The 24,306-nt window shown below is 38.1% G+C and overlaps 2 protein-coding genes and 1 pseudogene across 8 annotated transcripts in view; all 3 read right to left on the minus strand.

Annotated features, from left to right (window-relative positions):
• LOC115736125 (disease resistance protein L6-like) overlaps positions 1-24,306 on the minus strand; it is a 49,256-nt gene that overhangs the window by 23,407 nt on the left and 1,543 nt on the right. Inside the window, exons 3-7 of one of the 7 annotated variants that reach the window (XM_030667646.2) lie at positions 22,898-24,047; positions 22,095-22,376; positions 19,868-21,777; positions 19,414-19,517; positions 19,187-19,321 (exon numbers count right to left, since the gene is read on the minus strand). In XM_030667646.2, the coding sequence (XP_030523506.2) occupies positions 19,445-19,517; positions 19,868-21,777; positions 22,095-22,376; positions 22,898-24,047 (3,415 nt within the window). In that variant the 3' untranslated portion in view covers positions 19,187-19,321; positions 19,414-19,444. Of the gene's footprint in view, positions 1-19,186; positions 19,333-19,389; positions 19,518-19,867; positions 21,778-22,094; positions 22,377-22,897; positions 24,051-24,306 lie in introns of those variants that run through there. The other 6 variants (XM_030667645.2, XM_030667644.2, XM_048277570.1 and 3 more) reach the window with 6 other exon arrangements.
• The window catches only part of LOC115736129, a 49,052-nt pseudogene that overhangs the window by 23,220 nt on the left and 1,526 nt on the right, over positions 1-24,306 (minus strand).
• LOC115736130 (disease resistance protein L6-like) lies at positions 102-10,355 on the minus strand. Its single transcript, XM_030667653.2, has 4 exons — positions 9,909-10,355; positions 3,187-4,351; positions 2,303-2,584; positions 102-1,353 (listed from the first exon to the last, which is right to left on the minus strand). The coding sequence occupies exons 1-4, from the start codon at positions 10,280-10,282 to the stop codon at positions 910-912; spliced, it is 2,265 nt and encodes a 754-aa protein (XP_030523513.1). The 5' UTR covers positions 10,283-10,355; the 3' UTR covers positions 102-909.

The raw sequence follows: 24,306 nt of genomic DNA on the forward strand, positions 1-24,306 counted from the left end.
CTTTCTGTGCCCTTGAAACCCACGACCTCACTTATGTTTGGACAAGCTTCTATCTCAATGTGCCGTAGCTTATCTAACTTTGATAAGTCGGGTAACCTCTCTACCTTATGACAATGGGCAACACGGAAGTGCTCCAACGATTTCAGTTCCAACAAACCATTAATCTCAACCAGACTTTCCAACCGATTCAGATCCAAGCACCGCAGATTCTTCAAGAGTGGCAGACCACGTATTTCCTCCAGCGCTTGACATTTTCTTAGTTTCAATGTTTTCAAATGTGTCAGGTCCTGAGAGATGGAGAAGCATGGCATTGGATATTCAATTATAGGCAGTTCCAACAGTTTTTCTAAGTTGGAAAAAGCTGGTAGTAGATTGATGCCCCTACATGTCATGGTTGACAAACTCGATGGAAGCGAATGGATCGGTTGCTCTTCTGGGGAATCGTTCGTCCAAGCTATGTTAGGCTCCTCCATTGAACCAGTTACTATAGATAATTCCAAATAATCTAAATTGACGAGGGTTGAGAGCTTGGACATTGATGGGAAGTGAGGTGCTTGCATGTGAAGGTGTGTCAAACTTGAGGGAAGATCTGGTACTTCTTGTCGGTCACTTGAACTCATTTCAAGTGTTTCGAGACGAGAGAGACAACCTAGCACCATGGGAAATTTAGATACACCAGTAAATGATATGTCCAATATCCTCAAATTGGATAGCTTCTCAATTTTCTCTAGATTTACATCTGTCAGTTTCCAACACTTCTTGGCATGTAATTCTTCAAGCATTTCCATGTCTCCGATAGTATGAGGAAACTCTGTTATCCTTGTATAACTTACCCTGATCACTTTCAGTTTCTTTAGAGATCCAATGGACTCAGGCAGTTTATCTATTCCTGACTTCGATAAATCCAACTCAGCCAACATTTCCATTTCTCCAATAGAGCTTGGAAGCTTCTTTATGCCCACACACTCGCATAAAGATAAACGTTGGACTTTCACCAACTTTCCAATAGTCTGGAAGTTGGCGGATTCCAGGGTGCTCGTCCAATATTAAACTCGACAAAGAATGCAAATTGCCAAATGTCTCCGGAAGTGTGAAGGGTTGATAATTTTGGGGCATGATAATCTCCGTCAAAGATTGTAAAGAGCCGAATTCCAGAGGCAACCCATGAAGAGCCCTGCATCGGTTGATATTGAAAGTTTCTAGGAGTTTTAGCTTACCAATGGAGCGGTCAATTGTGGTTAAGTTGACACACCAAGCTAGAATCAACGTCTCCAAAGACGTGAAGTTCGAGAGGTCAGGTGTCCTTGTTAAGCGCATGCAACCTGTCAAATCTAGAACTTTCAATTTATCCATCTGCAGAAAAGAGTTGAAGTAAAAAAGGGAATGAGAAGCATCAGCATATATGATAGTGTTATTAACAGCTAACTATTCATAAGTCAATAATTGAAAATCTATTTCGGCATTGATGAATACGACAATCCATTTTAAGTTGAAAACTTTCAGAAAGAATCTGAGGTGGAAGGAAGGGTTTGCAAGAGGTGACTCATGGCAACTGTTAGTGGGCAGGTCCTTTGACAGGGGAAGAAAATAACAAGGATTCAAATTTCTAATCGAGCTGAGTTGATTTCGCACAATTTTTGCAGCCCAAGAATTGGTTAAAATTGTAATGCCAGAAGGAACTCCATTACATTTGGTCTCTACCCTGAACTGAATTATAGATTTCCATGAGACTTGATTTGGTACTTTAGTTAAAAATTAGATTCAATGGAAAGCTCGAGCCTTCGCTCATTAAGTCGAGTTACATAAAAAAGTAAGTAATATCATTTTCATTTATTTTACAGTTCATTAATGCAATTATAAAGAAATACTTACCCATTAAATTAGGCTAGTGAGCCCCTCGAATCAAGTATTATGAAGTTCAAGCACGCCTCGATTCAAATCATCAACTTGGCTATTCCAAATTAACCCGTGATCCTTTACGCCATTCAAGTGGAGTGTTGCCAATCTCAAACTTTATTCCAACTGACTTTTATACTACGAAACTTGACTCAAACTTTACAGCCATTCAAATCATTTACTGGAAACCACCAATTCCAAAGCCTAAGCAACTTGGGACATGATTGCGTTTTGCTTTGATACTCATGCAAAATGTATTCTATACTCAGATGAGTTGGGGAGTGCATGCAAACATTACGTCATCTGTATGAGGAAACGGTACAAAGAAGTGAAATATATATCTTCCTTCTATCATCACCAATGATAGAAAAAAAAAAAAAACTACATAGAATAAGACATATCATACCTTCATTTGGCTCCACCCAGCCCAGCCATCTTCAATATTGCTATCCGAAAGGTTGAGCACAATCAATCTACTAAAATGAAAGTTTTTTGCCTGGAAAGTTGTTCGACATGTCTGCCAAGAAAGCCATCTCAGCATCGACAGAAGATTCTCGAAGTCACCGGAAATATCCAAGCCTTTCGCTTGAAGGAACCTTAGTTTCGGTAAAGCAACTAATTCTTCAGCTGCAAAGTTGTGGCTGCTCCCGCCGGAAGTCAGGCTTAGTGCTTGTACATGTTCATTTCTCTACCAACAGAAACTAGAGATTAACTGAGTGCACAACATGTAACACGCTTACAGAGCCATAAAGAAAGGAAGCATATGAACACTGGTAGACAATTTTTCCAACAGGGAACCTACCATGGTACACGCCTTTTCCCAGCAAGTAGAATTCTATGTTTTCGTTCACACCATTAACGAAAATTTTCAGCTTCCATTTTAAGATATCTTCTAAATTATTTCTCCATTTCCTGTTTTCTATTCTTCAAGAAATATAATTAGCAAATCAATTCCAATGTTCTCAATTTTTCTGTTAATACGATAATTGTGTTCGAAAGTAATTTAAAAAGTCCAATCGGATAGCACGTGAACGGGCGCATTGTTGTATCAGAATTTCCCCAAAACTATTTTCCATTCTATAGAACCTAGAAAAGAAAGCTAACTATTAGGCAATCTATTTGGTCTCGCTCCACCAATATACAAGACATTTTTGACCCAAATGTTGACAGAGAGCTTCTCGCCAATAGGGCAAACGGTAAGTTAAACAAAGCTTGCTACAATATTAGAAAGAAAATTCAACAAGTTACTCCTTCCAAATGGAAATTATGTGACATACTCTACCATTTTACCTCTTTTCTCTGCAAAAGTTCTTCAGCATCCTCATGAGTCCACACCCTACTAAATTTGAAACGATTTTCTTTGCAAGGATATTCTTCAAGGACGATGTACCTTCCCAGATCTAGAACTTGGTCATGCATCCAAAGCTTATTTTCTCTAATTTTAATCAAGGACCGTAGGCGGAGGACACGAACTGCACTATCAGGATAGTATTTACAGTCGTACCACATGATAAGGGGATATGTTTGGTCCTCATTGGTGAAAAAGCAAGCAATATCCAGAAATACTTCTCTTTGCTTGGCTTCCAATCCTTTATAACTGATCATTAATACCTTCCGGACACCCTCAAAAGGGCCTTCATCTAACTTCCGCAATGTCTCATCCAATAGCTTTATTTTATCATCATGTGGCTCCAGGGCAAAGCCCAACCCATAAAGATAAGAACCTATCACTTCGATAGCCAAAGGAAGCATAGCCACTTTACGAATAATATCCTTTGAAAGAGCATCGTAATCTTTTGTGGGAGAGTTACTTCTAAGAGCATGATTATAAAACAACTGAAGTGCATGATCAAATTCCATTTCACAAACTGGATAACGCAAAATTCCTTCGGGTTGATTTTGGCCATCTTCACTAGATGATTCCACTTGAGTCATTAGGATACCTTCATCCCGAGTGGTAATAATGATCCTGCTACCAGAACCAAACCAATCAGATTTTCCAGCTAGCTTTTCAAGTTGCTCTTTCTTGTCCAAATCGTCGAGAACAATAAGGACTCTTTTATTTTGGCAAAATGCCTTTATCCAGTACATCCCACCTCCAGTGTCCTGAATGTGGTCAGCCAACGAAGAACTACCAACACTTGTTAATAACTTTTTCTGCAAGGCTACAAGACCATCAAGACCATGTTGCGATGATTCTCGAATGTCGTTGAGGAAACTAACGCGGTCAAAGTGAGAAACTAACTTCTTGAACACGACCTTTGCAAGCGTTGTTTTACCGATACCACCTAATCCATGTATCCCAAGGAAACGTACACCACCGTAATTAAGATCCAATTTTTCTATAATGGCTTTTATCTGACGATAATCTTCAACCAACTCTCCAGGAACATCCACATGTTTCCCAAGCATACACAAAACCTCTTTAACAATCGATTCAATTTCTTTTCCTTCGCTGCATCAAAGCAGGAAGAAATTGTTTCAGTCAAAGGCAAGAAATAAACGGATATAAATAATGGCTTACTTCCATGGCACCATATGGTTAAATAAGTAAATTAAGTATTATAATCAGAAGATACGTACGTTGAAATTTGATGGAATTATTTCACTCATCATTTTGACGAACATTGAGGCGTTTTAACAATGCATGAGCCGATAAGAAGGAGATATTCTTCATGGAATGAACTGAATGAGACTCATAAAACTGGACAAGGTAATTTTGTTTCCCGAATGCTTAGACCGACTCACTAAAATAATGCTGTGACATAAAATCCAAAAAGGGTCGAGCCATATTTACATAGTCGTGGCTATAGAGGTTAGATCCTCCGATAAAACATAGATCAAGAAAAATATTGTCCAAAAAGTTCTAAACCTATTGTACAACGATCGATTCAATCCTAAATATTATAATTATGATAATTTAGTCCTTAACAATTTTGACGATTTGCCAACATAGTCCTAAATCTATTAATTGTGTTAATTCAATCCTAAATCTTTTGCCGATTTGTCAATGTAGTCCTTTTGGTTAACTTTTGTAAAAATTCCTAACGTGACTGCTGGCTATCTTACGTGGCATGGTCCATGCTGATGTGGACAATTCTTACATTTTTTTAGATTTATTTGAATTTTTCCTTTTTTTTTTTTTCCTTTTCTTTTCCTTTTGCCTGTGGTAGGTAATCAGCCATTGCCAGCAACCGGCTAATGTCAAGGGTTGGTGAGGACAACAACCAACCACAAGCGAAAGGAAAAGAAAATAAGAAAAAAAAGGAAAACGGAAAATTTTAGATTTTCTTTTAAAATATTCAAAAATTATCCACGTGAGCATCGGGTATGCCACATAGAATAGCCGACAACCATCGTGCATCCACGTCAGTGATTTTTAGTCAATTTTAGCAAAAGGTTAACCAATCATCAAAAGGTTTTGGACTAAACTAGCAAATCTTCAAAAGATTTTGGATTAAATTAACATAATTGAAATGTTTAGGACTAAATTGGTAAATAGACAAAATGTAAATTAGCACAATTTAAATGCTTATGACTAAGTAGGCCGCCATACAATAGATTTAAGACTTTTTGGATAATTATCTCTAAATCCCTGGCTCAAGCAAAGCAAGAAAGATGGTGATTCTTACATGACATAGCCGGCGCTAACGTAAACATATTTTGCATTTCTTTTAATTTTGGGGAATATTCGTATTGTGTTTTTTTTTACTTTTTTTTTTTTCAACAATAGGCCGACAACCTCGCCAGCCTCGGGCCTTATCAAGACCGGGCAAGGACGCAGAGGCCCTAGCCGGCCCACGGTTATGAAAAAAAAAATAAAAGGAAAAAAAGAACAGAACATTAAACTATTGCCAAAGTTGACCACGTCGGTGCTAGTCGTACCACATAAGACAGTTGGCACTTACCGGACTATCACGTTTGCAATTTTGGATCAAAATTGGCTGGAATGACTAAATTGGCCAATCGTCAAAAGGTCTAGGGCTAAATTGGTTGATCGTCAATAGGTTTAAAACTAAATTTGCAAAATAGAAAAGTTTCAAATTCAATTGGCAAATCGTCAAAAGATTTAGGATTAAATTGGCCAAATTGAAATGTTTATGACTGAATTGACACAAGTATAATAGCTTTAGAACTTTTTTGGTATTTTTCCCGAGCATTTTCTCAATTTCTAAGTTAAGAAATCATACTTTTTGCCCAAACAGAAAATCACAAAATGGGTTTAGTTTGTAAAATTTCAGTAGATAAGGCACACAACCGGATCAGTTTCAGGTAATAGTTTCACGAAAATGGAAATGAACCGGACTAATCTTATCTGGTTTATGATTGAGTGGGGAGACATGAAGTTTGCTCAGTTCATAAATCGGATCATTTCAAAACAATTAGATCAGAGTTGACCAAATTGATATCAACTGGTAAAACTTCTATTCGTTCTTGTGATTCTATATAAATTTTGATTATAATAGAGAAGTAACCCAAACAATCTACAAGTTCAATCAATCTGTACGAAAATTCTATTCGTTGGTTTGTTTTTCTCATCCTTCAATGCACCCTAAGAAATCAAAGTACCTTATACGTATAATGTCTAAGGCAAGGGTATTTCTAATTCGATTCGGCTTTCCGGTTTGGTTTTGACATCCATAATATATAATATCTAAGGCAAGGGTATTTCCAATTCGGCTCAGTTTTCTAGTTCGGTTTTGACATCCATAATATATATGTATGTATAAGGCTGAGGTATTTCCAAATATGGAGGCGCTTCCGTGATGGACGTATTGTTAATTGCTGAAAATAACCTCTCTAAAACTATCGCTATTTTTCGATAAAAAAAAATAATATGGCTCTTCATAAGTATGCCACTACTTTAACAGTTAAAGATATCCCTCTAATAACCATCTCTCCCCATAAACGTTTTTCACTTGACACTCTGCCCCCTCTCCACCCAATTTTTCGCTCAACCACGTAACCTACCAATGCACAGAAAACTGAAAACATTACATACAAATCTAAACTATTCAAACAATAAGTTAATGTTTTTTTTGCTTTCGAGCATCATCATTTTTATTTTCAGACGGTTGAAACGGTTGAATTTTCCATGTAAACATTGTAAAACACTAAAAAATCATTAAAATTAACAAATGTGTATTTATATATATATAATATGCAATTAAAATCACATTTAATGGATCTAAACAGTAACATAAAATAAACTACAGAAAGATGAAAATGGTATGAATTATATTAATGTACCTCAGCTATTGTTATGTTGGAGTATATACTTCTTGCTTCTCAATCTTTTTAATAACTAAAAAACTCGATAAAAGTCTAGCCTCTCTATAGCGCTCTCCTTTTTCCAAAACAAATAAACTTCTCCCTATTTGTTCTTCTTTCACCGAATAAATAGCCTTATCCCACTTTTTTTCTCAATAATGATATTTCGAATTCATGTGGCATTTCCCAGGATAATAAAAGCTTTGCAAGGACCAATTATAATACGCATGCGCATTCTATTAATCTTCTAGAACTCGTAATAAATCTTTTTTTTAAATAATTTACTCTCAAGCATTATCGGGTTCTTTTTACATGGGTGCACATGGTGAGTAGTTAGAACTTCAAAATAGTGAGATCCCCAGTATTTCTTTTACCACAAATTAGATAAATCAATATACAAGTCCAACACGATTACAAAATAAAATTAACAGCAACAAGATTATAACCATATATCTAAGTTATCTTATGTCATGTTTGTCTATTTGTTACTTAATAGAGATACGTGAAAATTAAAACATCTGATAAGAATCTAACTTGGTTTCGGACCAAAAAAAAAAACTTGGTTAAAAAATTTAAATCTGCTTTCATATACATTACATTGCATATTTTTGATTACACTTAATCGTAAAGTTACTTTATCAACAGAGACGTATTTAACTAGAGAATAATACAATCCGTCATTACATAGAAACAATTTTGGGTAAAAATACAAACTAAAGATGTATGTAATTGGTGTTTACTCATTATACATCATACTAAACTCTAGCAACTTAATTTTCAATAAAAATAAAAAATTAAAGTGATAGGACTGATTTTAGATAGAATTGCTTATGGTAATTCAGTTTACAACCTTCTGCTAGTGTGCTTATTGTAAGTACACAGGAAGATTAAAATATCAACTTATAGTCTTACTTTAAACATTAATTCGCATTTCAAATCTTTGGATCCTTATTTAACATTATTTAATAGAATTTCAGTTAATTTTAGTATGAGGTTATTACAAACAATTAAATTCATTTTACTAGAAATAAATATACTAAATAGATATAAATTATGTAAAACTTGAACCTTCAAAATGTGATCGTCAAAACTTTTTTATGACAACTTTTGAAGTATTGATAAAAAAAATAATAAACCACTAAAAGTAATTAAGGATAAAGTTGGCATGTCGTTCCCAAGACAATTTCATATATTATTTCAATTCTGGGCTCTTGGTCCTTATTGTTAAGGAAGATATTGACGGAAGCTATATGACCAGATAGCTGATTGTGAAAATGTGACTTTCTTGTTCTCAGAGATGTCGTTTAGCCATATTTCACTTGATGACAAAAAATGTCTCTTTTCGAGTGCAAATATACAGCTCAAAATAAAAACCACATAAATAAGCCATATCTGGTATGTTTGGTTAAACAAAATACTTGCACCCAACATTTACATCGAGGTATGTTTCGATATCATTGCACATTAGTCTAGAGTGTATGTTTTGGAATTTTTAGGCCTTTACTGTAATAAATATACTTATATCTGTAAATTACATGCAATCAAAGTGTACTGCGAGGACAAAATCAAATCAATTGAGCTCTTCCGCTAAGGAAACATTATATAAGTGAAATTTTTTTATTTTTACCTTTTCTTTTTTTGGTCAAAGATTTTTACCTTTTTATCGAGTGAGTTTTTTCACTTTTCAGCCAGAAAGAGTTAGAATATTAGCCATACCCTTTCTTTTTTAATCAATTCAAAAATATAGACGAAACGTTCATCATCATGACATTATTGGAACCGTTGGAAGAAATCGGTACTTCCGTCAATAATATTATATTACTCAAAGAGTTCCTACTTGATCTTAATTGCTTTTTTTTTTTTCTGTCATGTAATATCCTCGATTAGTTGTCTCTGAAGTATTTCATTCTGATTATGATATAAAAATAAAGTATACAGATAAAGGGAAGGTTGAGAGAAAGAAAGAAAAAGATTATCAATGATATAGGATTCCAACATATGTAAGGTTTATGAGTCATCCCATAAAAGGCTGTGTAATAAAGCATCAATACTTCTATTTTACCCATCACGAATTCCAATTTTAAAATTTGAATCTTTCTAATCTTACAAACAGATTTATTGAAAAAAGGTTCAAATCTTGAAGTGACTTTCTCTTTCCATATATAGATGTCCAATTTCTTCATATCAAGTGAATAAATCAATAATTCTACTATTTCATAATAGGGGATTTTGTAAAAATCTTTTAAACGTTCATATTTTGCATACAGGCACCTCATGTCCTCATTCACTCTTTCTAGAAAAAGCCGTGTCTCCGTATGATTTTTAATATTGCACTTTTCCTAATGATTCAACAATTTAACTCGAGTTGGTAATTGTACAAAAGCTTGCAATTACCGTGGGACGGTGGGAGGGAACAAGTACATAAAATTGTATGACTTCTACAATACTTATTGTGAAAATATGATTAACTAAAAAAGATGATTAGGTAAAAAGTAGGCCTACCTATTGGGGTCATACTGGGTTAACCCCATAAAGTGGAAAATGCCTTGTCCGGGTTGGGTTTGGCCCGGTTTATTATGCTTTTAAAAAAAACCAGCCATATCATGTTTTCTACCATGGGTTCTCGCGTTTAGGATCTAGCTTTCGTTAACTTCTAATGCAAATATTAAATGAATGCCCCCATTCATCCATTGAAATGTAAATGTTGTGCTTGTCAACCATAACAAGTCGAGGAAATTTACCCTTTTCCTTCAAGTTTCGGTCCAATTATGCCTCCAACCTTTTTAAGGGCACTTCTCCACCGATCCAGTTCTCTGGCCTCGAAGTCTTTGCTGTGCTCGAGTATGTCCTTCTCGTACAGATCGGTATTGAGCTTCACATCTTGAGTCTTCACGTCACAGAAAATAGGGATTATCTCTCTTTTCCCTTTTGATTCTGAATGACATTCTACCATGCGGGCTAACTCGCGGAGACACCATGAACGGGAGGCGAATTTCTTAGAGAAGATGGGTACGTAGATTTGAGACTCATCAACTGCCTTCAAAACTTCCTTGATGCTTTTACCATATCTGAGCTCTTCACTGTCAAGGAAAACGCGGATTCCAGCACCTTTCATTACGTGGTAAAGATTGCTAGTGAAAGTTTGGCGCGTGTCGCCGCCACAGAAACTCAAGAACACGTCGTATTGATATGCCTCCGAACTCCTCTTCCCCTTCATTTGGTCAGTCCCTTCAGAACCCTGCCAATAATTGGGGACTTCTACCTAATGAGACTTGGAAATAGGATCAATTGCATCAAAAGCACATTATATCCAGATATTAAAAGAAATCGCAGAAAACACCTTGATTCCCAGTGAATCGAACGCCTCATCATCTTCTCCATACACATTGTCCGTCCTCGACGTCGACTCGGAGGCCCTCCTTAACGCCTCAGTCTCTTCTCCAGATCCATCGTTTGTTCTCGAGGTTGACTCCGAGTCCCTCCTTAACGCCTCATTATCTTCTCCAGATCCGTCGTTCGTTCTCGAGGTTGACTCCGAGTCCCACCTTAACGCCTCATTATCTTCTCCAGACGCATTGTCCGTTCCGGAGGTTGACTCGGAGTCCCTCCTTAACGCCTCATTATCTTCTCCAGATCCGTCGTTCGTTCTCGAGGTTGACTCCGAGTCCCACCTTAACGCCTCATTATCTTCTCCAGACGCATTGTCCGTTCTTGAGGTTGACTCCGAGTCCGTCCTCTTCGATTTCCTGAATTGTCTCAGAACCCTGCCAAAAAATTACAAACTTTTAACTTGATGGAGACTCAAAATAAGCAAAGTGATTTGAACAAGCAGGCCGAATTGAATCAACCATGTACGGGATCAAGAAAGTTTCTTTCTTTGTCAACAGGAGCTCGTATCGAAGTGGAATCAGAGCTACTTACAGTCCTCCTAAAGCCAAAGTGAGGATGGCGATAAGAGCCTGACCTCCATTGAATCCCATCAGAATAGAACCCCGCTTCTGTTAAAAAAACAAAAAAAAAAAGGAGCTGATTCGGAGAAGTAAGATCGACTATTAACTTCTCAAAGGTCAAGAGAAACAGAGAGGAAAAAGAGGGAAAGGGCAAAAGTCGGCCCGCCCGGGGGGTGGGGGGGGTTGTTTTTTTTTTTTTGAGCATTGGGGGGGGGAGGGGTTGTTGTTGGAGGGGAAGTTTATGGCCCAAAATCAGCAGGTCATGTGCGGCGCACGTGGTCCATCACTTGTAGAAATGGGAAAGAAACAAAAGCAGGTTAGGCACAGCCCTAGCTCCTGCGCCAGATCCAGCTCCAGCTCCAGCTCCAGCTCCAAGCTAGTGACCACCAGGGGGAGGTGTCAGGTTTGGCGTGGGAGACAAAGTCAGGTTTCCTTTTTTAATATCTACTGGTAAGTTTCTGTGAAAGAACGGACCCGCAATGATTATTTTTTTTTTATATAAAACAACTCCAGAAGATTTTTTTTTTTTTTTACCCTTCAATGAGGTGCATCCGGATTAAGCAGAGTTTAAACATTGCTAAGCGCTGCTTGCTTTAAAGAAGATTCTCCACTTGTTTCGTTCGACGACCCTCGCCAGGCTCGGGCGATGCCTCGTCGGCCCCTCACCTGGGACTGGCCTTCGCCAAGCCCAAATCTGGGCGACCTCGCTCGGGCTTAGCGAACGTCTTTGGCTAAGCCTCACCCTGGCTAGACAGTGGTCACCAGCCCCAGGCAAGGGCCGGCGGATCTCCTCCGGCGAAGGGCGGTCGCGGCAGCTGCCCTTCACCGGTATTCTGCCAATTTTTCATCATTTATTTTCAGTTTTGTTGTTTAAAATAAAATTTTACCTTTTCTTTTTTACTTTTTCTTAATCTAATTTAAATATTATACAAAAAAACTCTGATTTAAATAAAATTTAAATAAAAATAAATAATGCCACGTCAGTATTTTTTGTTAACTAAATTGATGATGTTAGCGGAAAAACTTGATTGCATCAAATTGATAAATTTTAAAATTTAATTGTATTTTTTATAAATTTTAGGATTTAATGACACTTTCATAATAAATTTTAAGACTTTTGATACACTTTTTTTTCCCTTTTTTCGTGGTCAAACTTTAAGTCTTGTTCACTGGCACGAATTTTTTTGGTTTTGTCCAAATCTTCGCTAGCATAGTGTTTTGTCTTGGCTGATTATCCAGAAGAGGTTGTCCACCACAGAAGGAAAGACATTGGATCCCACTTGTGTACTTTCAATGCTGCTAAAACATCTTTCTTTCAGTTTCAGCTTTTCGAAGGAAGTACACAACTAGATTTTGCAGCTTTCAAGAACTTCTGAGCAAGTACTTTCTGGGGAGGAAGTGTTGGTAAACACACGTAAATATTTTAGGCGAGCATCAACGAATCTTCGACTTTCATGATTTTCATGGCAAGAAGGATGAACATGTATGTTGGTTCATAACAATAGCTTCAAGGACGATCGATGCAGAGTATGAGATAATAAAGAACTCTGATTTCTCTCCTTTAACCCACTATTCTCTTAACTGTCACAACCCACCTTAATGTCTAAGGTATCGAGTGGTGAGTGAATGGATTACTAACCCTTTAGGACGGGCTTAGCTCGGGCCCTCCCGCACCCATATCAAATTATAACGAGAATATATCGAATTCGATCTATATGTGATTAGTGACATGTGTATGTGTACATGCAAATGAGTCGTCACCAATCTTTGAAGAAGGTAGACTGGAAACTTTATCGAATGATTAGGAAAAACCGTTCGACTCTACGCAACCGGAGATTTTGGGTTTGAGGACTTGTTTACGCAAATTAGATAATTAATGCCCTTTCGATACCTAACCAATTAATGTTCCTAAAGTGACCATGCATTTTGCTTATCAATCAAAGCCTATCATGTATCAAACCAGTGTTAGACGATTATGCATAATGATTTTCTGTCCTTTTCGTGCAATTACCCGCTTAATTCTTACCCTAACATTTAGGAAAACAATTAACAGGAAATTTACCGAAATACAAAGCCATAATTAAATACTCAAATATTTAAAGTGGCTACATATTGACTGGAAAGTAAACATGCTAGCCAATCAATTTAGGTTACAATCCCAAATAATCGAACATGAGACATGATCGGTTGTACAAAAAATCGGAACTATATTGAACATTAAACTAAACTTCAAGATCAGCAAGTGGACTTTTTAAAAAGGTTTTGAAAATTTTTAGAGATCTGTAACGGCCAAGCATTTTTTTTTGTTTGGGTGCAAAATGTTCAATCCAATCCCTCAATTTTTTTTTTTTTTTTTTGCCAATTTGGTTCCTAACTTGTACAATTTTTTCGCCCAGCAGCTCAGGTCCATCACCCGAAGTCCAGGCCCTTGCAATCCGGATTAATTCAATTGAGCCCAGCAGCTGAGGCCCATCAGCTTCACTACTTCATTCGGACCATAGAACTAATAAGTGACGCCCAATGGTGGTGGAAATCAAGGAGAGAACGGATAGAAAACCTTGAAGCCTGGCTCTCTCTCTCTCTCTCTCTCTCTCTCTCGCTCTTCCCAATGGAATTCCTCTCCTCTCAGGTGCTCTCCTAGCTCTCCGAACGCACCCATGCGCTAAAGATTGTTCAAATATGAATTGTTACAGTTTGCCGATATGAAAAGAGAGAGAGAGGGGAAAAAAACATGGAATCGTTCTGTTGTCTTGAGCAAATTGAAATCGAACAATCCATAATTCATAAATGCTTGCATTGGTCGTGAGATTCATGATTTTTGTTCAATAAAGCCTCTTGATAGATCTGTGAAACTTGTTAAGTATGATTGTTCGAGAGAGTTCAGCGCCTATATTGTGTTTGATGGTGTGCTAGGCTATTGATTGTTTGTTCATGTTGCATGTGTGCTTGGTGGTTGTTGATGGTTGGTGTGTGTGTGTGTGTATATATATATATAATCCTTGCAGTATCGCTGCTTTATTTTTCTTTGGATAATTTCTTATTCAACCATGAGATTTTCATTAAGCTTGCTTCATTTTAGCCCCTTTTCATCTACGCATTGTGTCTTCAACTCTGGTTCACTTTGTTATTTCCTCTGCTGTATATGGATCAGTAAATGAAACTAGTAAATCTTCCATGAGTTGCACTGTATAACTGAGTGAACCATTGAAAAATGTTAATGGAATAGAAGTTCGTGTTTGCTGGGAATGATTCAATGAAGAATTGGGAATAGATAATTGAGTTTAAGCAAGTGTTTGTTTGAACATAAAACAGAAAAAGAGAAGAAGAAAGAGTGAAAGAAAGGAAAGCGTGAGAAATAGAAATCTGCAGGAATACTTGTTCCTGAAACAATAGATCAAAGAAGAAAATAAAAGATGGGTTGCGCTTTTCTCACTCCCTTTTTAGCTAACACACTCCCTAAAATTGTGTTTTGACTATAATATCCCTTATGGGTCTCACCTTTTAGCGCATCATTTTCATTGACATATGGTTAAAACCTCCTCTCTCTCTCTCTCTCTCTCTCTCTCTCTCTCTCTCTCAAGTTGCTCAAGTTCGTCATCATCGGTTGGATCTTCATCCTAAAAATCATTTAGGCACACGATGGGGTCAAGCAATGCCTCGTTGATTTTGTGCCCCTTTACGACAAAGTATACGATAATCGGGAAGGTTTCGATGGCAGCGGGTCGAGGCCGCAAGGGGCGGCGAGGTGGAGAAGCAAGCGAACGGTGCAGCGGGTTAGAGGTGTGGGTGAAGGAGGTCGGGAAGAAGACGATGGACACACAAAGAGAGAGAAGAGAGAGATAGGGAAGAACAAGAAAAAAGAAAAAAAAAAGTAAATACAAAATGAGGCCCGCAAGGGATATTATAGTCAATACACTACTTTTAGGGAGTGTGTTAGCCAGAAAGGGAATGGAAAACGCGCGACCATAAAAGATATAGAGAAAGACAAAATTAAAATCTGATTGTGTGTCATCTACTAATAATAATAATAATAATAATATAAAGACTGCAACACATATAAAATTTGGTTATCTAAGCATGAGCTTGGATGATTCTTTAGCATTTATTTGTGAATCTAACCCATAAGAATCCCCATCTAGTTGATAGTTGCTAGATAGCGCATAGCAATGCAATTAATATGTTGCGCTTACCATATATGAAATTCTAAACTGTAGGAAGCCAAATCATGATGAATCAAAACTCACAGCGGGAAACAATAGTAAAGTTGACATCAAGTTCGCTCGATATGTCATTTTAATTTTGCATTTTGATTTTAATGTGATGTTAAAAAACACATTTTATGTGAAAAATTTACCAAAAGAGGGAAGAAGTGTTAAAAAAATCCTAAACCTATTGCATTAGTGCAAATTAAGTCGTAAACCTTTTTTTGGTGCCAATTCGGTCCTAAACCTTTTGCATTTGCGCCAATTAAGTCCTAAACCTTTTATTGATGTCGATTCAGTCCTAAATCTTTTGCGTTAATATCAATTCAGTCCTAAATCTTTTGTAGTTACGCTAATTGATTTAACCCGGCCAATTTTGGCCAAAAATCGATGATGTGGACGGCGATTATCCTACGTGATATGGCTGGTGTTGACTTGGTCATTTTTTCGTGTTATTCTACCATTTTAAGTAATTTTTAAGCATTTTTGTTTTTTTAGAAATTATATTTAAAAATTATTTAAAATATAATTTTTTTAAAAGAAATGTCCCACGTTAGCACGCTAGTCATGCAAGGTAGGACAATTGACGTCCATGAGAGCGATTTCCAGTCAAAATTGACCGAATTGACTCAATTGGGATAAATACAAAAGATTTAAGACTAAAGTTGCACTAATACAAAAGGTTTATGATTGAATTGTCACCAAAAAATGGTTTAGGATTAAATTGGCATTAATGCAATAGGTTTAGGACTTTTTTGACACTTTTCCCACCAAAAGAGTTCTAAACCTATTGCAATTGTATCAATTCAATGCTCAAGATTTCTTTTACCAATTGAGTCCAATATATTTTATATTTACGCCAGTTCAATCCATTTGGGCAGCCGACGTTGACATGGTGCTGTTGGTATTGAAGTGGCTGACTTTTAATAATATTTTAATTTTTTGTATTTTTTTTTAACTTTTTAAGTAATTTTTGAATTTTCGTTTTGTTTCTTTTTTACTTCCTTCCTTCACTTTTTGTTTGTGGCCGAAGCTCACCGGCCACTGGGTGAGGACAGCCTCGCCCGTGGCTGGCGAGGCCATGGCAACCTTGCTAGCAACTCGCTGGCCATGGGTGAAGGCAACCATGGCTTCGTTAGTCATAGGCAAGGCCACCTTTGCCTGCGGCCTGGGTTACAACCTTCGCTGGCCACAAACAAAAAGCAAAGGAAGGAAGGAAAATTCAACCAACCATCCAATAGCGTGCAAGCTATAAAGAAAGCACAATGAAAAACATAGACTTGTAAGGAAAGTGAGTGTATGTTAGTAGGGGATTACTACTTCTTAGTAGCTTCCAAGACAGAAGAGTCTGTTAACAACTAGACACCGACAAAGTAACAAAGAAATCCGGAGTGAGAAAAAAATATAACCGAATTAACATAAATACAAAAGATTTAGGACTCATCTAAAAAAAGGGGGAGGGGGAGGGGGAGGGGGAGGGGGGGAGACCGAATTGATACAATTACAATAGACTTAAAACTGTTTTAGTAATTATCTCCATTTTGTGTACCTTCCTTTAGATAGAACTTAGTTTCCGTATCATGTCTTGACATGTATGACTACTCTTTTGAAATAAGGAACAATGTTGTTACTATGTTGTTTAATTCAAATAATGATGGGTGCTGCAATATATCCAATAGATTGTATAGATCATTTTTAACTCCTAATAATACATATATTGGACTATACATATTATTTTTAACTCCTCATAATACATGTATTGCTTATGCGGCTGAAAAGTTATTTTCAAAAGACCTCTATCTAAGGAACAATCTTGTGTGTTGTGGCATAAACAGCTTGATCACATTTCTAGGAAAAGAATGATGGAAAGGCTAATATAAACTGACGACCTAGAATCTCTTAAAAGTGTCCTGGAAATTTGTATATATTATTCAAGGGGCAAGATGACTAAGATAAATAAGAAAATGATAGTCTGATGTTCTGAATTGTTGGAAGTCATTTACATCGATATTAGTGGACCAAATACTACAATATTATGTAGAAATATTTATTTCATCACTTTTATCGGTGACTATTAGCAATATGATTGCCTGTATTTGATTAAGAAAAGGTCCGAGTCTCAAGATTTTTTAGAATGAAGTCGAAAAACATTTGGAAAAAGTTATAAAGGTTGTCGGATTTGACGGGGGTGGTAAGTATTTTAGCGGGTATGACGATGCTGGATGGCTTAAATTTGGAGGATTCTGGGATAGTCTAAGTAGCACCGACAACGATACGCGACATGTGACACGACACGACACGCCATTTTTAAAAAATAAAAATTTCGACATGTCAAAGACACGTTGTATATTAAACATATTTATATTTATATAAAATAAATTATTATTTTTATGATTTTTTATAAAAATAGAGAATTTACAAAACAATGCCTTTATAAAAAAGAAAAATTTTCTACCATAAATACTGTCCCAATTTAATCTAAGCCAGTCTAGAAAATGAATAAATAACAAAAAAAAAAAAAACAAGTCACTTGAATTGATTGCTTGGATTAGACCACTCAACACCCCATACCTCTGTCCTCTATCTTGCTTTTTCCCACGCTCTCTCCCTCCCCCCACTCCCTATACTTTTTCAAAAAATTTCACACACTTTCCACGCTCTCTCTCCTCGCTCGTCTCTTCCTCAGGCTCTGTGTTCTCTCTCTGTCTTGCCAAGTGAACGAAGCAAGGAGAACCACCGTGATTTTGGCTGCCACGTTTCTCCTCCGACGCTATCTCCGCCGTTGGTTCACTCTCTCCTCCGGCGCACACAAAACCCATTCATTACTCAGATGCTCGCTGCTCGCTCTAGCGTTGGCTCGCTCGCTGCCTCCCTTCTTCCAGATCCGCAGTTTTTTCGCCCTCCTCCATCACCGTCGCTGGCTCCGTAGACATCCTCCTCCCCCTCTCTTTCTGGTCTCATAATTTCAGATCTCCGTTTTCCCCGCCCTCCTCCCTCACTGACTCGCGCGTCCGTCGCGTGTCCTTGGCGCTGACCAGTGTCGGATCTCCGACACGGGTTGACTGTGTGTCGAACGCGTGTCGGTATCCGACACGTGTCCGACACTGATGCGTCGAGGGGATCAGCATGTCGGTGCTTCACGGGGGATAGTAGGTCGGTGTACTTGTTTGGGAGTCACGAACAAAATGATGTGGTCAAAAGGTCGAGTCACACCCTTATAGAAATGATTAGGAATATAATTAGTAAAACTAATTTACCTAATTTTATGTGAGTTGAAGTTTTGAAAATAACACTTCACATACTAAACTTTGTCCATACCATAGCTGTTCCATGAACTCTTTTTGAGTTATGGACTTTAGTAAACTTAGCGTGAACCATCTTAAAATTTGGGGATGTCCCGCAAAAGTGAGGTTATGTAATCCAAGAGTGACGACCAAGAATCAACATATATATTGTCATTGGACATCCGATGACAGGTAGATTTACCAAATTTCGTCAAGTTTCAAAAGTATGGCAGCGGACTAATGCCTTTGAGTTTCAGGAACTTCGAGAACCAAGAGTTCTTCAAGATTGAAAACTAGCAGTACTTCTTAAGCCAAATTGGCAAGAATGACAAAGTGGACTGGTGGATATTGGTCAAGGGAAATGTCAAATGCGTCCAGAAAATCTAAATTAACCAGATTCATGAGACCATGAGCAAACCGGATGTAGATGCATTAAAGAAGGTCGCGGCGACTGTCAAATTCGATAACAAGCGTCCACCAAGATCCTCGAACGACCAGAGACTTCACCTGTCTGACCCCTATACTGGCATCAATATCACTCTTGTGGATGAACAGTACATCCAAGTCAGTTTCAATTCTTTTAAGATTTTCGATTGAATCAGGTACATCAACTATCTTTAACAGTTGCCAATCCCTACTCCAGCAGCAATTCAAATTTTCCCAACTGGGTATGGAGGCTCCCTCTCTTTTGTTGCAGAGCACCCTTCTGACAAAGCACCTAAGCATTACCATAGTAAACCAATTACATTACTAAATGAAAAAGAATGCGGTTGGGGAGAATTTCATTACATTGATAGCAAATCCATTCACCTTTTCTTTGACAACCGACCAAAAGAAGTCCTCAGGAGTCGACGTCTAACAATCTCCTCGCTCTAAAGATCTCTGCAAAAACCATCTGAAGTACTTCTTCGTAGCTGCAGCAATGCATAATTGAAGGACAGCTCATTTTAGTCCGGTAGCCAAAAATTTAAAGGCTATCAAACTGATGATCTAAATGTTGATTTGATTTCACAAACCGCAGTAACCTGAAGATCTTCAATCAGAAAAAGAAAAAAAAAATGTGCTGCTGTACCAGTATGAAATTCTGTTCTGTTCGAACACAGAGATCCGCTGGATAGTACAAACTAGAAGGACCTGCGTGAGCGGACAACTATTTGTATGCAAAAGGGTTGCGTTGCAGTAACTTTGAAACTCTCTGTGTTAGGGAAGTTCAATTGGATGTCTTATTTACCTCATGAAATTAGTGGCGAAATAGCAGAATTACCTGGTATTTTTCAAGATGAAACCCCTCATTGCTGCGACCTCAATTAGGGCCTCTTCCCAGGACTTCACCTCGTTGTGATCAAAGTTCATCCGGTGCCTGTCTAGGTCGCTCTTGTATAAATCAGTTTTGAGCTTAACATCATCAATCTCCACATCGTCGAAAATGGGGAGGATTATTTTTTTTCCCTTTGATTCTGACGTGTACTTTACCATGTGGCCAAGTTTGCGCAGACACCAATGACCGGAGGCGTAGTTTCTAGAGAAGACGGGTATGTAGATATTGGAGTTAGCGAATGCTTGTAGAATCTCTTGCCCAATCCCGTCATTGGAAGTGAAGTCATCGTTATCACTATAAACAGGAATTCCCTCTAAATACATCCCATTGTGAAGATAGTCGACAATGCCATGATGAGTATCTGGTCCCTTATAACTCAGGAAAAGATCGTACATAGGTAATTTGTGGGAAAGCCAAGTCGATCCGGAGATACTCAACAATCTTTCCAGGATGGTGTGGCCACGGCCATCCAACGCCCGGCTTTCTAAGCCCTCAATGCCCTCAATGGCTCTTAATTTTGGACAAGCTTCTAGCTCTAGATGTCGTAGCTTACCCAACTTGGACAAATTGGGTAATTGTCCGATTATGTCACAACTGGAAAGAAGGAAGTACCGCAAAGATTCCAATTCCGACAAACCTCGTATCTCAACTAGCCTCTTCAAGCCCTTCGGTTCCAAGCGCTCCGGACTCTTCAAGAGTGGCAGACTGGATATTTCCTCAAGGGATTCACATCTTGTTATGCTCAGTTCCCTCAAATGAATTAGACCTGGAGTGACGGGTAGGTGTGATATTGGACATTCAGTCACATGCGGAACTATCAAATTTACTAAGTTGGAAAAATGTGGCGGTGGACTAATACTTTTGAGTTTCAAGACCGACAAATGAGATGGAAGCCGATAGGATGGTTGCTCCCTCATCAAAGCTGCTTGAAGTTTTGAGTCATAGTCCCGCCTAGTAGAGTGATATCTATTTCTCAAACTGCTGTATCTATGTAAATCCAGATGTTCCAAATCGGTGATGCTTGAGGGGTCGGGGACAAGAGAGAAGTCCATAGCTTGAACCGCAAGGAATTTCAAACTTGATGGAAGAGCCGGCACTTGTTGAAGCTCAATCGAACCCACTTCAAGTTTTTGGAGACGGAGACGACTTATCTCTGGAGGCAATCTAGAAACACTAGTATATGCTAAGTTCAATTTCTTCAAATGGAGTAGCTTCCCAATTTCCTCCAAGTTTTTATCGATCGGATCCAAGGATTTGTTGGCATACAAACCTTCAAGCATCTCTAGTCCTCCAATAGTATGGGGAATCTCCTTTATCTTCGTTCTACATAAGCTCAACACCCTTAGTTTCTTTAAGTTTCCGATAGAATCGGGTAGTTCAACTAAGCCCGACGATGATACATCCAACTCCACCAACGTTTTTAACTCCCCAATTGAGGTTGGAAGCTCCTTTATCCCCACGCACCCGCGTAAAGTTATGCATGTGAGATTTGCTGCCCCTCCAATTGAGTCCGGAAGTCGGCAGATTTTTGGGTTCTTGCTTAATGTAAAACTCGACAAAGATTTCAAATTGCCAAATCTCTCTGGAAGCTTCAAGGGTTGAAAATTTTGGGGCATGACGATCTCCTTCGGTGATTGTAGAGAACAAACTTCTTCAGGCAACTCCCCAAGGGAACTGCATCCTTTGACATTCAAAGTCTCTAAGAGTTGAAGCTTAGAAATGGAGGGGTGAATTGTGACTAAATTGGAACACCGAACAAGTAATAATGTCTCCAAAGACGTGAAATTAGAGAAGTCGGGTGTCTTCCTCAACTTTGTGCAATCTGTTAAATCCGGAACCTTTAATTTTTTTATCATCTGCACAGAAAGAAAATGCAGAATTGAAAAGAATGAAAAACCAAGTTTCCGTCTACCAGTTGAAAAATGCACTCGAAGTCTATCAACCATACGAGAAAGAAAATAGCCCTTGGAGACGTTATAGAAGTCTGCAGAAAAAGAAAAATGCGTTTTACAATGCACAAACAAGTTTCCGTTTTCGGCAATGAACTAATAGAAATCTGCTTGCAAATAGCCATTGAAGTTCAATCTTCCCAAGGTTTACAAAAGTTACATATGGAAATATATTTTGAGTCTATCGACCATACAAGAAAGATAGATGGCAAGGCATATCGCACCTGGATTTGGCTCCACCCACCCCAGTCATCTTCGATATCGCTCTTTGAGAGGTCCACCACGACCAAACTAGCAAAATGAAAACTCTCCGCATAGAATTCCTTATGCGAAACTTCCCAAGAAAACCATCTTAGCTCCGAAAGAAGATTCTTGAAGTTACCAAAAAAATCAATGCCTTTCACTCGAAGGAACCTCAGATTTGGTAGAGCAGCTAATTCTTTAGATGCAAGGCTGCGGCTGTAGCCATCGGAATCCAGGCATAGCGCTTCAACATTTTCACTTCTCTGCATATCAAAGACTCAATTGAGCATGCAACATACAGATTACAAAGCTACAACAGATAGGACGCAGAAACAATGTCAAACAATTTCTCCAATGGTTGAGCTCACCACATACGCTTTCCAGAATCTATAGTACCCTCTTTTCCTAACAACGAGTTGTTTCATCCTCTTCTACATGAACAGATTTTCTAGGCTGAAGCTCTTGATAAAGCAAGTTTTGTTTTCATTTTACCTGGAAACTGCTCTTTGTATTTTCCAATATTACAAAAGAGCTATTTCCCATATGCTGGAACCTAGAAAATAAAGCCAACTATCAGGTAATCTCCTTTTGCTCCCTCTGCATATTTTGAGTCCTTTGACCTGAAGGTTTGACTGAGAGATGTAACCCCGCAAGACAAAAGCGATGTTAAACAAAACTATTTATTGGATGCATACTTTAACTGAATTGCTGTTTTAAATGGGAAAGAAAGATTCAAAGTATTTCTTGCACCACATATTTTCAAACATATGCAGTTCCTGTTTACCTTTTTTCCCTCCAGTAGTTTCAGGGCATCATCACGAATCCACACCCTACAAAACTTGCGAGGATATACTCGAAGCACAATGTCCCTTCCAAAGTCTCGAACTTGGTCGTGCATCCAAAACCTATTATCATGTGTAATTTTGATCAATGACCTTTGAGAGAGAACCCTCATCGCAATGCTAGGAAGGTATCCACAATCCTTCCACATGATAACCGGATAAGTTCTGTCTGCATTGATGAAAAAGCATGCTATATCGAGAAAAACTTCTCGTTGCTTATCCTCTAATCGTTCATAACTTATCATTAATGTATCTCGGACATCCTCAAAAGGACCTTCCTTTAACTTCTTCAGCGTCTCATCCCATACTTCTATTTTCTCCAAATGCCCCAAATCTTTGCCCCAGTCAAAAAGATTGGACCCTATCACAGCTACAGCCAAAGGAAGCATGCCCACTGCACGAACAATTTCTCTTGAAAGAGCTTCATATTCTTCCACAGTAGAATCACTTCTGAATGCATGCTTATAAAACAACCGAAGAGCTAAATCAAATCTCATTTCATGAACTTCATAACGCAAAATTCCTTTGGGTATGTTGAGGACCTTTTCACCGGATGAGCCCACTTGAGTCATTAGGATGCTTTCGTCCCTAGTTGTGATAATGATTCCGCTACCAGAACAAAACCAATCAGATTTTCCGGCAAGTTTTTCGAGTTGCTCTTTCTTGTCTAGATCATCGAGAACAATGAGTACTTTTTTAGTACTTAATGCCTTTTTGATCATCTGGATCCCACCATCAACATCTTTAGTTTGGTTAGCAATCCCATGACCGACCAAATCCGACAAGAGCTTTTTCTGCAATTCTATAAGGCCACCATGAGATTGCGATGATGCTCGAACGTCTTGAATGAAACTACAACGTTCAAAGTGAAAAGATAGTTTGTTGAACATGACTTTGGCAAGAGTTGTTTTTCCAACACCACCCATGCCATGGACACCAACATAACGTACACCACCAGAGCCAACCTCCAACAATTTCATTATGACTTCCATTTGAGCAGTATCTTCAACCAAATGTTCAGTCACAATCATGTGTCTTGTATTAAGCTTACGAGAAACCTCTTCAACAATCGCTTCAATTTGTTCTCCTTGGCTACAGCAAAGCATGAAGATTTCTTTTCAGTCAACGACATGATAGACTACAGGACTCAGGGAACAAGCGGGTAAATAACTTTCAATTACTCAAACAAAGGGAAATTAAGTATTATAATCAGTTGAACTGGACATTTTCGGGTGCAGGTTGGTTTGACATAAATTTTTTGCGGGGTTTGAGAAAAGCTTTTGGCCTTTTGTAGGTTCTCGAGCACATGTTAGTCAGGATTCCATTAACTTCTAATGTAGTGCCACATTGA

Source organism: Rhodamnia argentea, chromosome 4 (assembly GCF_020921035.1).
Source record: "Rhodamnia argentea isolate NSW1041297 chromosome 4, ASM2092103v1, whole genome shotgun sequence".
Taxonomy (NCBI): Eukaryota; Viridiplantae; Streptophyta; class Magnoliopsida; order Myrtales; family Myrtaceae; genus Rhodamnia; species Rhodamnia argentea.

Bases quoted from the DNA above. Each gene is read 5' to 3' on its own strand.
- LOC115736130 (XM_030667653.2), bottom strand. From the start codon at position 10,282: ATGAAAGGTGCTGGAATCCGCGTTTTCCTTGACAGTGAAGAGCTCAGA. The intron at 4,352-9,908 runs GTAAATTTCCTC...GCTTTGATGCAG, and splicing joins CCGAAACTTGAAGGAAAAGG to CGAAGGAAAAGAAATTGAAT. The intron at 2,585-3,186 runs GTAAAATGGTAG...TTCTGTTGGTAG, and splicing joins AACTTTTGCAGAGAAAAGAG to AGAAATGAACATGTACAAGC.